The sequence below is a fragment of the Nicotiana attenuata genome, chromosome 12 (assembly GCF_001879085.1).
Source record: "Nicotiana attenuata strain UT chromosome 12, NIATTr2, whole genome shotgun sequence".
Lineage (NCBI taxonomy): Eukaryota > Viridiplantae > Streptophyta > Magnoliopsida > Solanales > Solanaceae > Nicotiana > Nicotiana attenuata.
The window spans coordinates 14,092,000-14,104,483 of NC_032000.1; the positions used below are offsets into that span (position 1 = coordinate 14,092,000).

At 40.4% G+C, this 12,484-nt stretch overlaps 1 protein-coding gene across 1 annotated transcript; it reads left to right on the forward strand.

Annotated features, from left to right (window-relative positions):
- Positions 7,484 to 9,571, forward strand: LOC109235907. The gene is made up of 3 exons (XM_019402152.1): positions 7,484 to 7,998; positions 8,275 to 9,073; positions 9,224 to 9,571. The coding sequence occupies exons 1-3, from the start codon at positions 7,484 to 7,486 to the stop codon at positions 9,569 to 9,571; spliced, it is 1,662 nt and encodes a 553-aa protein (XP_019257697.1).

Sequence of the window (12,484 nt, forward strand, 5' to 3'; positions counted from 1 at the left end):
CAACAATAGTAAATGATATATATATGTTGCGGCGTGCAACTCGATCCTACCATATCAGTCCACCCATATTCCACCTGTTGTGCGTGTCCAACCCGATTCCACCGTATAGAACATATTCACCCTTATTCCGCCATATCAATCAACCCTTATTACACTTGATGCGGCATGCAGCCCGATCCCAACATATCAGTACCAAATACTCAAAGCACAACCAAATCAACTGTTCAATCACAAAGCTCGTACGATCAATGAATACCAAAATGGACCAAAAGGGAACTTGTACAATAAAGAAATCTACACGAGTAATATTACACAGCAAGACCAATCACGCAATTGACAATTAGAAGGTGCAAGTAAGTCAATTTAAGCAAATAGCAGGGAATCATGAAACTATGGACGGACTAACATCATTAAAAGGAGAAGATATTGATTAACAAATAGCAGTTAAGCATGGAAAGCATTTAGAGCATTTAATAGTTAAGGCAGGAAAGAAAATAATTATGGAAAGGCGGAAAATCAAGAGAAACAGATAATATGACGGCGTATAAGCACTCGTCACCTTGCATATATGCCTCTCAGATGCAATTCGCATAGCACATTGTCCGAGGGTCCCTAATTCCCTCAAGTCAAGGTTAGACACAACACTTACCTCACTCCACGTTCAATTCAAAGCTCTAACGGGGCCTTTCCCCTAGAATCCGCCTCCAAACTACTTGTATCTAGCCACAATTAACTCAATAACATCAAATATTGCTAAAGGAATCAACTACAATGCACAAATACAGATTTCCGAAACTTTCCCCCAAAAAGTAAAAATCGACCTCGGGCTCGCTGGGTCAAAATTCAAGGCTCGCACATAAATCCATTTACCCATTCACCCCCGAGCTTGATTATGTAATTTGTCTCATAATCCAACCTCAATTCGTGGTCTAAATTCAAATTATACAAAAATACCTAATTCTACCCAAACCCCTAATTTCCACCATGAAAACCCTAGATTTTAGGTTGAAAACTCATGAAATGTAAGGGTAATTGAAAGAAAGTGGGTTAGAATCACTTACCAACAAACTGGGAAGAAAATATCTTGGAAATATCGTCTTTAGGCTTTCTAGCTTTAGTAAATTTGAAAGAATGGCAAAAATCTCGTAATGGGACTGTTTTAATAACTCGGCGTCAGTGTTCATCACGTTCGCGTGAACACTAACACGTTTGCGAAGAGCTGCGCCTTAATGGCTTATGCGATCGCGAGTTGTTGTACGCGTTCGCGCAGGCTTATCCCCCCTAGCCTCCGCGTTCGTGATACCTGCATCACGTTCACATTGAACAACGGTCAAGTCCCAACCAACCTCCAATGACTCTACACGTTCGTGTGTGACGAGTCGCGTTCGCGTAGAGCAAATCCCCTAATGCTCCGCGTTCGCGACCTTGGTCTCGCGTTCGCATAGTGTAAAATTCTCCGGCAACCTAGATGCAACAAAAACACCAGATTTTCTAAGTTCAAATCACCTCGAAGCCTATCCGAAACTCACCCGAGCCCTCGGGGCTCCAAACCAAACATGCACACAAGTCCTAAAACATTATACGAACTTGATCGCAAGATCAAATCGCCAAAATAACTCCTAGAACAACGAATTGAACACCAAATCAAATGAAATTTTTAAGAAAACTTTAAAACTTGTATTTCTACAACTGGACGTCCGAATCACGTCAAACCAACTCCGTTTCTCACCAAATTTCATAGACAAGTCATAAATATAATAATGAACCTGTACCGGGCTCCGGAACCAAAATATGGACCAGATATCAACAAGGCCAAACATTAGTCAATTCCTAAAATCTTTAAACTTTCAAACTTTCAATTTTAAAGAAAAATTCATATCTCGAGCTAGGGACCTCAGAATTCGATTCCGGGCATACGCCCAGGTCACAAATTAAGATACGAACCGACCGGGACCGTCGAAACCAGATTCGGGTCCGTTTGCTCAAAACATTGACCAAAGTCATCTCAATTTAACTTTTAAGGCAAACATTCTTATTTTTATCTGTTTTTAACATATAAGCGTTCCGAAAAAACACCCAGACCGTGCACGCAAATGGAGGAAGGCTAAAATAAGATATTTAAGGCTTCGGAACACATAATTTAGTTCTAAAACATGAGATGACCTATCAGGTTATCACATTCTCCACCTCTAAAACAACCGTTCGTCCTCGAACGGACATAGAAAAGTCCCTGAGCTGGTGAAAAGGTGGGGATATCTAATCCGCATGTCCGACTCGGATTCCAAAGTAGCTGCCTCGACGGGCTGACCTCTCCACTGCAGTCGAACTGAAGGATAACTCTTTGATCTCAACTAGCAAACCTGCCGGGCTAGAATAGCCATCGACTCCTCCTCATAAGTCAAATGCTTGTCCAACTGGACAGAGTTGAAATCTAGAACATCAGACGGATCATTGTGGTACTTCCGGAGTATGGACACATGGAATAACGGATGAACTGTTGACAAACTAGGTGGCAATGCGAGCTTGTAAGCCACCTCACCCACTCTCTGAAGAATCTCGAATGGTCCGATGTACCTAGGGCTCAACTTGCCCTTCTTTCCAAACCTCATTACACCCTTCATGGGTGAAACACGGAGCAGCACTCTCTCTCTGACCATGAATGCAACATCACGAACCGTACGGTCGGCATAACTCTTCTGCCTGGACTAAGCTGTGCAAAGTCTATCCTGAATGATCTTAACTTTATCCAAGGCATCCTGTACCAAATCTGTACCCAATAACCGAGCCTCCCATCGCTCGAACCATCCAACTGGTAGCTGTTGTTGTAGGCAAACTCCGCAAGTGGCAATAACTGTTCCCAAGAGCCTCCGAAGTCAATAACACAAGCGTGGAGCATATCCTCCAATATCTGAAAATGTCCGTCCGTTTGAGGAAACGTTGTACTTCCCTCTAGAAATGCGAGGTGAACTACGTACCTCGATCAGAAATGATAGACACTGGCACACCGTGAAGACGAACAATCTCGCTGATATAAATCTCTGCCAGCCGCTCTGAAGAATAGGTAACTGCCACAGGAATGAAATGTGTTGACTTGGTCAGCCTATCCACAAAGACCCAAACTGCATCAAACATTCTTTGAGTCCGTGGGAGTCCAACAACGAAATCCATAGTGATACGCTCCCACTTCCACTTAGGAATCTCTATCTTCTGAAGCAAACCACCAGGTCTCTGATGCTCATACTTTACTTGCTGACAATTTAGACACCGATCCACATATACAAATATGTCCTTCTTCATCCTCCTCCACCACTAATGCTACCGCAAGTCTTGATACATCTTGGCGGTGCCGGATGAATAGAATACCGGGAACTGTGGTCCTCCTCTAGAATCAACTCACGAAGTCCATCCACATTAGGCACACAAACACAACCCTGCATCCTCAAAACTCCATCATCTCCAACCATAACCTGCTTGGCATCTATGTGTTGCACTGTGTCCCTAAGGACAAGCAAATGAGGGTCATCGTACTGTCACTTCCTGATGCTCTCAAACAATAAAGACTGAGCGACGGTACAAGCTAGAACACGACTAGCTCAAAAACATCCAACCTCACGAACTGATTGGCCAAAGCTTGAACATCTAATGCAAGCGGTCTCTCACGGACTAGAAATAATGCAAGGCTGCCCACACTCACTGACTTTCTACTCAAAGCATTGGCCACCATATTGGCCTTCCCGAGATGATACAAGATGGTGATATCATAATCTTTCAATAGCTCTAACCACCTACTCTGCCTCCAATTGAGCTCGTTTTGCTTGAACAAATACTACAAACTCTGATGATCCGTGAATACCTCACACGACACGCCGTATAGATAATTCCTCCAAATCTTCAGCGCATGAACAATGGCTGCCAACTCTAAGTCATGAACAGGGCAACTCTTCTCGTGATTCAGCTACCGCGACGCATATGCAATCACCTTACTGCCCTGCATCAATACTGCACCAAGTCCAATACGAGATGCATCATAATATACGTATAAGATCTTGAACCTATGGGCAACACCAACACTGGCGCCGTAGTCAAAGCAGTCTTCAGCTTCTGAAAGCTCGCCTCACACTCATCTGACCATCTGAACGGGGCACCCTTCTGGGTCAACCTGGTCAATGGGATGAAAACCCCTCCACAAACCAACGGTAATAACCTGCCAACCTCTAGAAACTCGGAATCTCTGTAGCTAATGTGCGTCTAGGCCAGTTCTAAACTGCCTCAATCGTCTTAGGATCCACCTGAATACCCTCTACCGATACAACGTGCCCCAAGAAAGTGACTGAGCTTAACCAAAACTTATATTTTGAAAACATAGCATATAACTGGCTGTCTCTTAGAGTCTGAAGAACGATCCGAAGATGCTGCTCATGTTCCTCTCGACTGTGGGAGTAGATCAAATTATCATCAATAAACACAATCACAAAGGAACCCAGATAGTGCTTTAACACCTGATTCATCAAATCCATAAATGATGCTGGGGAATTTGTCAGCCCAAATGACATCACTAGAAACTCATAATGCCCATATCAAGTCCGAAAAGCTATCTTAGGGACATCGCATGCCCTAATCCTCAACTGATGGTAGCCAGACCTCAAATCAATCTTTTAATATACTTTGGCACTCTAAAGCTGATCAAATAAGTCATCAATAGGTCTGGGATGTTCTCTCTCGGTGCATGTTAAGCAGAGTTTGCTAACGTGCACGGGTAACATGACAATTCCGGCCACCACCGCCATAACGCCATCGGTGAGCTTAGTCACACCAAGCATCACTTCACCAGCACTTGAAAAGACACTAACCTTTGTAAGCTTCCTTCCAATTCAATTCCAAACGATAAATGAAGATCCAGATGAGGATGGAGCTAATGGCCAACAAAATTTAGCCGTGAAACGAGCAGCGAGAAGAACAGGTGAAGAAGTTCCACGCCGGATCCAATTTTCTGACCTAGCTAAAACTACAGCACAAGCTCCATCCATGGCTAAGGTACCTGCACCAATGGAACAGGAACCAATGGAACAGGAACTAGTTGAAAAAAGTAACAGAAGCGAGGAGAAGCCATATAGAAGGAATGGTAGTGTCCAAATGGGGAAAGCTCTCACCTACATTCCACCAGATCTGCAGGGGGATACAATTGAAGTAACAATTGAAGAGGAAGACATCAAGGAGCAGCAGAATTACTGGACTACTGCACTCATTGGGTACGTATTGGGTGAAAATCCATATTTCAAATCTATAGAGAACTATGTCGAGAATGTTTGGGATTTTGTTAATACTCCAAAGATATTGTACCACGATAAGGGTTACTACATATTTAGATTTGATTCAATTGAAGATAGAGACAAAATCATGCAATGAGGACCTTATACTTTTCATAATAAGCCATTTATATTGAAGAATTGGACACTTGATTTTGTTTTTAATCCGGACTGTTTGAATGTAATTCCAATTTGGGCAAGATTTCAAAACCTACCTGTGGGATTTTGGTCAGCTGAGGCCCTAATCAAAATGGCAAGTGGTATAGGTAAGCCAATGTACACAGATCTGTATACTGCTGTGATGGATAGAATTTCATATGCAAGGGTCCTTGTTGAAGCAGATATTTCTCATCCTTTGCCAAATGATATTTTACTTCGTACTCCAGTAGGAGTAATTCATCAAAGCATAGAGTATCACTGGAAGCCTAAGTTTTGTATGGACTGTGCAAAGGTTGGGCATACCACTGAAGAATGTAGACAGAACAAGGAAAAAGGAGAATCTAGAGAATTTGTAGAACAGAACAAAAGAAGGAGAAATGGCAAAAGAAGAAGAAAAGTGGAAACTAAGTGGGTAGCAAAAGAGGTGCCTGAACCAAAAATTGGGAAAGATGAGACTGCAAAGGTGACTGGAATACATGACAATATAGCAGAAGAACAAAGGGAAGCTAGACAGCTAGATAGTAATGAATTCCCACCACTCTCAGTAATAAGGAGTGAGAGGAATCATGATAAGCAAACACTAGTGTCTACAGGGGATGAACCAAGCTGTTCTACTAGCCAAATCAACACCACAAATAGATTTGATGTCCTGAACCAAGGTGGTACTGCAAATGATACTGGACAGGGTGGACAAAACCACCCTGCACCTAAATAATTCTCAGCACCTGGAATATTAGAGGGCTGAATAAGCCCTTTAAACAGAAGGAGTTGATGCTCTTTCTGAAGAAGTATAAGTTAGAGGTAATGGGGCTAGTTGAGACAAGGGTGAAAGAGAATAAGGCAAACAGAGTAGCTCTGAAAATAGTTTAGGATTGGAAAGTACAGTCCAACTATAACTGTGCATATAATGGAAGAATTTTAATATGGAGGCCTCATATTCATATCCAGATTCTGAAGGTTGATGCACAGTTTATTCACTGTGAAGTGGAGGACTATGCTAGACAGAAGAAATGGCTTTTCACTGTTGTATATGCTTATAATGAATGGAACTCTGGACAACAATTATGGGAGAAGCTTATTGGTATAGGATCCAGTATAACTGATGACTGGTTAATTAGTGGTGTTTTTAACAATGTCATGCACTCAGATGATAGAATAGGAGCTCCTATAACCCAGGCAGAGATACAAGGGTTCAAGGAATTCTTAGACAAAATGCAACTCACTCCCTTGAAAAGCACAGGATGGTATTATACATGGTGTAATAAAAGGGATGAAAATGTGAGGGTGTATAGTAATATAGATTGGGCTTTTGGAAATTTCAGTTGGATGATGAACAATGGGCATACTGAGGCAGAATATCTAAATCCTGGGGTATCTGATCACTCCCTTATATTGATGAATTGGAGGACTGGCATCATTCAACAACAGCTGCATCCTAGGCCATTTAGATTGTACCATACTGTCCTTCACCATCCTGACTTCACAAGGATAGTGAAAGAAGTATGGGTGCAAAATGAGTGTGTCCCAGGAAAGTCAAGGACATGGAATAAATTTGGAAATATGAAAGTGGCATTGAAAGACCTGAACATCTATATGGCAACTTACCAGCAAAAACTGAGTCAAGCAAAACAGAAGTTAGAACTGGTGCAGCATCAACTGTCTATTCAGCCTTTAAGACAGGAATGCATTGAAGAAGAAAAGGAAGCATTATTAGAAGTGGAGAAATGGAGTAACATTGAGGAACATGTGATGAGGCAGAAGTCTAGAGCTACTTGGATTCAACATGGAGATGCCAACACCAAGTACATCCATGCTCAATGGAAAATGCGTACTAACAATACTGCTATTGTTTCTATTCACAATGATGTAGGTATCTAACTAACAGATCATAAACAGGTGGAGGAGCAATTTTTGGGATTCTTTAAGGCACTAATGGGTGAGTCTACACCAGTACACCATGCCCAGATGATGAGGTAATTAAAAAGGGACATTGTTTAACAAGGTCACAGCAATTGGAGATGATCAAGCCAATCACAGAGGAAGAGATAATGGGAGCTATTAAAAGCATGCCAACTAACAAAGCTCCAGGTGTTGATGGTTTTCCAGTTGAATTCTATACAAGCCAATGGGAGGTGATCAAAGCAGATGTGATTGCTGATGTCTTGGACTTCTTTGAGATAGGAAAGCTGCCAAAGGCCATAAATAGTACTGCTCTTACTCTTATTCCTAAAGTTCCTAATCCTACTCAGGTTAAGCACTTTAGGCCAATAGCATGCTGCACTACTATTTACAAGATAATCACCAAGATTATAACTGGGAGATTAAAAGCAGTAATGAACTACTTAGTAGGAGACTCTCAATCAGCATTCATTGAAGGCAGGAATATTACTGATAACATCCTATTCACTCATGAACTTTTCAAAGGCTATACTAGGAAAGGCATATCTTCAAGATGTATCCTAAAGGTAGATCTGAGGAAAGCCTATGATACATTGGATTGGTTCTATTTGAAAAGGATATTGATAGGACTGGGGTTTCCATATAAATTTGTATGCTGGATTATGGAATGTATAACAATTGTATCTTACTCTTTGACCTTAAATGGAGGTCTCACTAAACCATTTGAGGGCAAGAGGGGGATAAGGCAGGGTGATCCTATATCACCCTACTTATTTGTGATAGCTATGGAGTACTAGCAAAGGGAATTTAGTCTACTGGCATCAAATAAAGAGTTCCACTTTCATCCAAGGTGCAAAAAGCTAGGTGTGATGCATGTGTGCTTTGCAGATGATTTATTGATGTTCTGCAGAGCTGACTTACAGTCAGTTAAACTACTGTACGATGCTTTCCTGAAATTTTCAAAAGCATCAGGACTACAAGCAAATCCGGAGAAAAGCTCAGTATATATTGCAGGCACATCTGAGAGGATAAAAGAACTTATATTGCAGGAGTTGGCTTACAATGAAGGCAACTTACCCTTTAAATATTTAGGGGTCCCATTAGCTCCCAAAAAGCTGTCTAATCATCAGTGTTGGCCATTAGTTGAAAAAATCACTGCAAGAATCAGCTGCTGGACCTCAAAACTATTATCATATGCTGGAAGACTGCAACTCATCAAGTCAGTAATATTTGGGATGCAGTATTTTTGGGCTCAGGTATTTTTACTACCAAAGAAGATCAGCAAAATGATAGAGACTGTGTGTAGAACTTACCTATGGACTGGGCAGGCTGACATCTCCAGGAGAGCCTTGGTAGCATGGGATAGAGTTTGTTTACCACAAACAATGGGAGGGTTGAATGTGATAAATCTGTGCAACTGGAACAAAGCTGCAATAATGAAGCATCTATGGGCAATCACAAAGAAGAAAGACTGTTTGTGGATTCAATGGGTCCATACCTACTACATAAAAAATAGGAGCATTGACACTATGCCTATACCTAAGAATGCAGCTTGGGTTGTAAGGAAGATTATTGAGCAAAGGAAGTTCATATTGAATATACCAACTCTACAAGGCAATGTGCAAGAACGACTGGAATCTCTACAAAGCACAAGTGGTAAATTCAGTATTAAGAAGCTTTATAACTTGCAAACTCCTCAGGGACAGAAGGTATACTGGAAAAGTTTGATCTTACATCCTCATATACATCCAAGACACAAGTTTAACATGTGGCTGACCATCCAAAGAAGACTACCAACTGTGGATCGATTGCAGAAAATAGGAATTCAAGTAAACCTAATGTGTGTTTTTTGTGGTCAGGCAGAAGAGCTATTGGAACATCTATTCTTTGAATGCTCATACACAAGTTCTATCTGGAAGAGATTGCTAAACTGGATGGGAATTCAAAGACAAATTCAAACTTGGGAGGAGGAGCTACAATGGGTGACTTATCAGGCTAGGAAGAAGAAAGGGATTGGCAATATCATTTCAGCAGTTTTTGGCATGTTGCTGCACAATATATGGAGGGACAGGAATGCAATCAGATTTCAAAGTGGATGCACCTTAGTAGAGCAGATATGCAGAGAGATCACCTCATATATCCATATCAAGAGCCATATACACAACAATTGGAAGGATTATATGGAAGCTTTAGATAGATATCCATAACTTCTTATGTGTAATTCAGTTTATGTTAGAGTTTTGCTAGAAGTATATGTATAGGATATGAACATTATAGCTTACTAGTATAGTGAATAGGGAGACATCTTTGAGATGTAGAAGTTAAGTATAGTCGAAGAAGAGATAAGGAGCTGGTCGGCAGATCCTATTATGTACAGAACAATTTTTGATGAATGAAAAGGTAGTTTATCAAAAAAAAAAGATAATCTATGCACATCCTTATCGATCCATCATTCTTCTTTACAAACAAGACAGGTGCATCCCAGGGTGAGACACTAGGTCTAATGAAGCCCTTAATTATCAAGCAAATCTTGCAACTGGTGCCACAACTCTTTCAACTCTGGCGGGGCCATACGGCATGGCGGAATAGAAATGGGCTGAGTGCTCGCTGCCAAATCAATACAGAAGTCGATATCTCTTTGTCACGACCCAAACCGATAGGCCGCTCAACCGAGTACCAACATAACGTATCTCTTCGTATCATGCTATCATAGGTAAATAAACCAGAGTAAAGCATGAGGGAATACAAACTTATACATATAAAGTACGGGCCATAAGGCCAGTATGATTCTTTATATACTCGAAACATAGGCCGACAAGGCCATACAAGTATCCGTATACATGACATTTGTCTATAAGCTTCTAAGAATACATAATATCGTAAAGGTCGGGACAGGGTCCCGCCATAATAATCAATATATGTACTAATCATACTGACCAAAAAAGGAACTCCGGAGCAAATGAAGCACACCAACACCTTTCGCTGAGTTGATAGCCTACTTAGAGGACTCTCGACCTGTCTATCAGGAACTGCGGGCATGAAACGCAGCGTCCCCAGGCAAAAGGGACGTCTGTACATATAATGTACCGAGTATGTAAGGAAAGAAAATCAGTAACTAGTAGACATGAGAGAAACATGGAGTAAAAGACTCAACATGTATATATGAATAACTCTGTGAATCATTTAATATAATAATTTTTGCCTATTCGTATAAATGTCATACCATTCATGGGTATATGCATTCATAACATCATCAAGCCTCTGAGGGCATCCCATCATATCATCTCAGACACTGTGGGCAAATCATCAACGTATACCAGCTGATCAGGTGGTGGTGCGTATATAACGCCATAACCTTTTCCCATATAGCATATACATATATATACATATATGCACGTGTATAACGCTATCTGGTCATGTGTTAATGTACATGAATTCAATGAATGAGAAGTACGTCAATAAAATCTCTTGGAATGTCATAAGACCATTATGCCTTCGAGTAATATCATGAAGTAAACTTTTTTTCAACTTATGTATTTTTTCGAGACCCATGAACATATGATAGAATAATATGACACATGGAAATTCAAGAACATAGGCACCGGTAATACTTTTATGAATAGAGTCATTTATGGAAGTTATGCATTTTCTCGTTTCGTTTGTGTCGTATATATCATTCCAAAAGAAAGAAGGGATAGCCTTAACATACATGAGCCGGTTCTCTGGACAATCCTTTCAACATACGACAATTGCGATAAAAATCGTGACAGCAAGATAGGGTAGGGAAAAATCCGTATAATATTCTTGAGAAAGATTGTACCGTGCCCTATCCGAATCGCAAAATCCCGTTGCTATTATCTTACGAAATCTCGTATGAATTTTTGGTAACAATTTCCCCATGATCACTTGTGAATTGATCTCAAACTTGTAAGGTACTTACTGATGCAACAATTTTGAGAGTCTTTATGGCTCTTTATGAATTTCATCTCCTTTTGAATAATCCCAAACCTTGAATTTTGAGAAGTCATTCCTTAATAATTTCTTTAAGGGTTGACACCTTGTAAAGTTATGCAAGAGTCACATAATGACTCATGTAGGGGCTGCCACGTTTTTTTGGCTTTGTCTTTATCCAAAGACTTCAATTAATCAACCACTAATTATTAGTTAACTTGTTAATTCCTCCATTATCCTATAATTCACATAATTATGGATCTCAAATTACTTAAAATACTTACTCACTTTTAACATACCTTATACACATTACTATCATGGTCATGTGGTACCTTGTATGGCACTAGTCCATTAATATTGGGTATTTTAGCTCGGGCCATATTTTATCCCAAATTGTCAAACTTCGACGAAATTCACTTTCTTCGACTTACTTACCCTCTCACCTTCACGAACATACTCATCACTTGTTTGAAATAGCATAATGCTTATAACCTCAAAATAACATACGAAAATGCGGTATGTAACATCTCATTTTCGAGCTTCCATCAATTTATTTATGGCGTACTTTCACGTATGAATATATGGGGTGTAACATCATTCCCCCCTTTGGAACATTTGCCCTCGAATGTTGACTGATGCACTTATTATTTTCATGACTTATACCTTTCGACTACTTTAGTACTCTCCTTGCCATCTAGGCAACTGTTCTGTGAATAATTCCAAAGGTTCGGGCATTTCCCCCTTTAGGCCACTTTCTCACAACATTTCGGAATCCTTCCAATCTTGTAACTGTTGTTACCTTCTATCATGCAGCCTATATGACTCTGACCTTGTAAGTGCGCCTATGTGACTCTTCTCTCCTTTTTCCTCCAGCTTCTAGCCCATCTCTAGGCCTTCACTTTGTAAACACATTAGATTTGACAAGATGTACCTCTGGCATCTATAGGTATACTGAAGTTCTTCTCCCGGTTGCTTTTTTAAAACTTACGAATATTGTTATACCTTATTTCATAGATCCGTTCATCCATCCATATGACTTTACTGCCATAACCTTTACTTTGATTTATCATTACTGAGGTCTGCTACCAAATTCCAGGTTACTCTCGTTGCTTATCCCATATGTATAAATTCAAGTCCTTTAATGCTTCCTCAGTACTGTTCATCTTAAG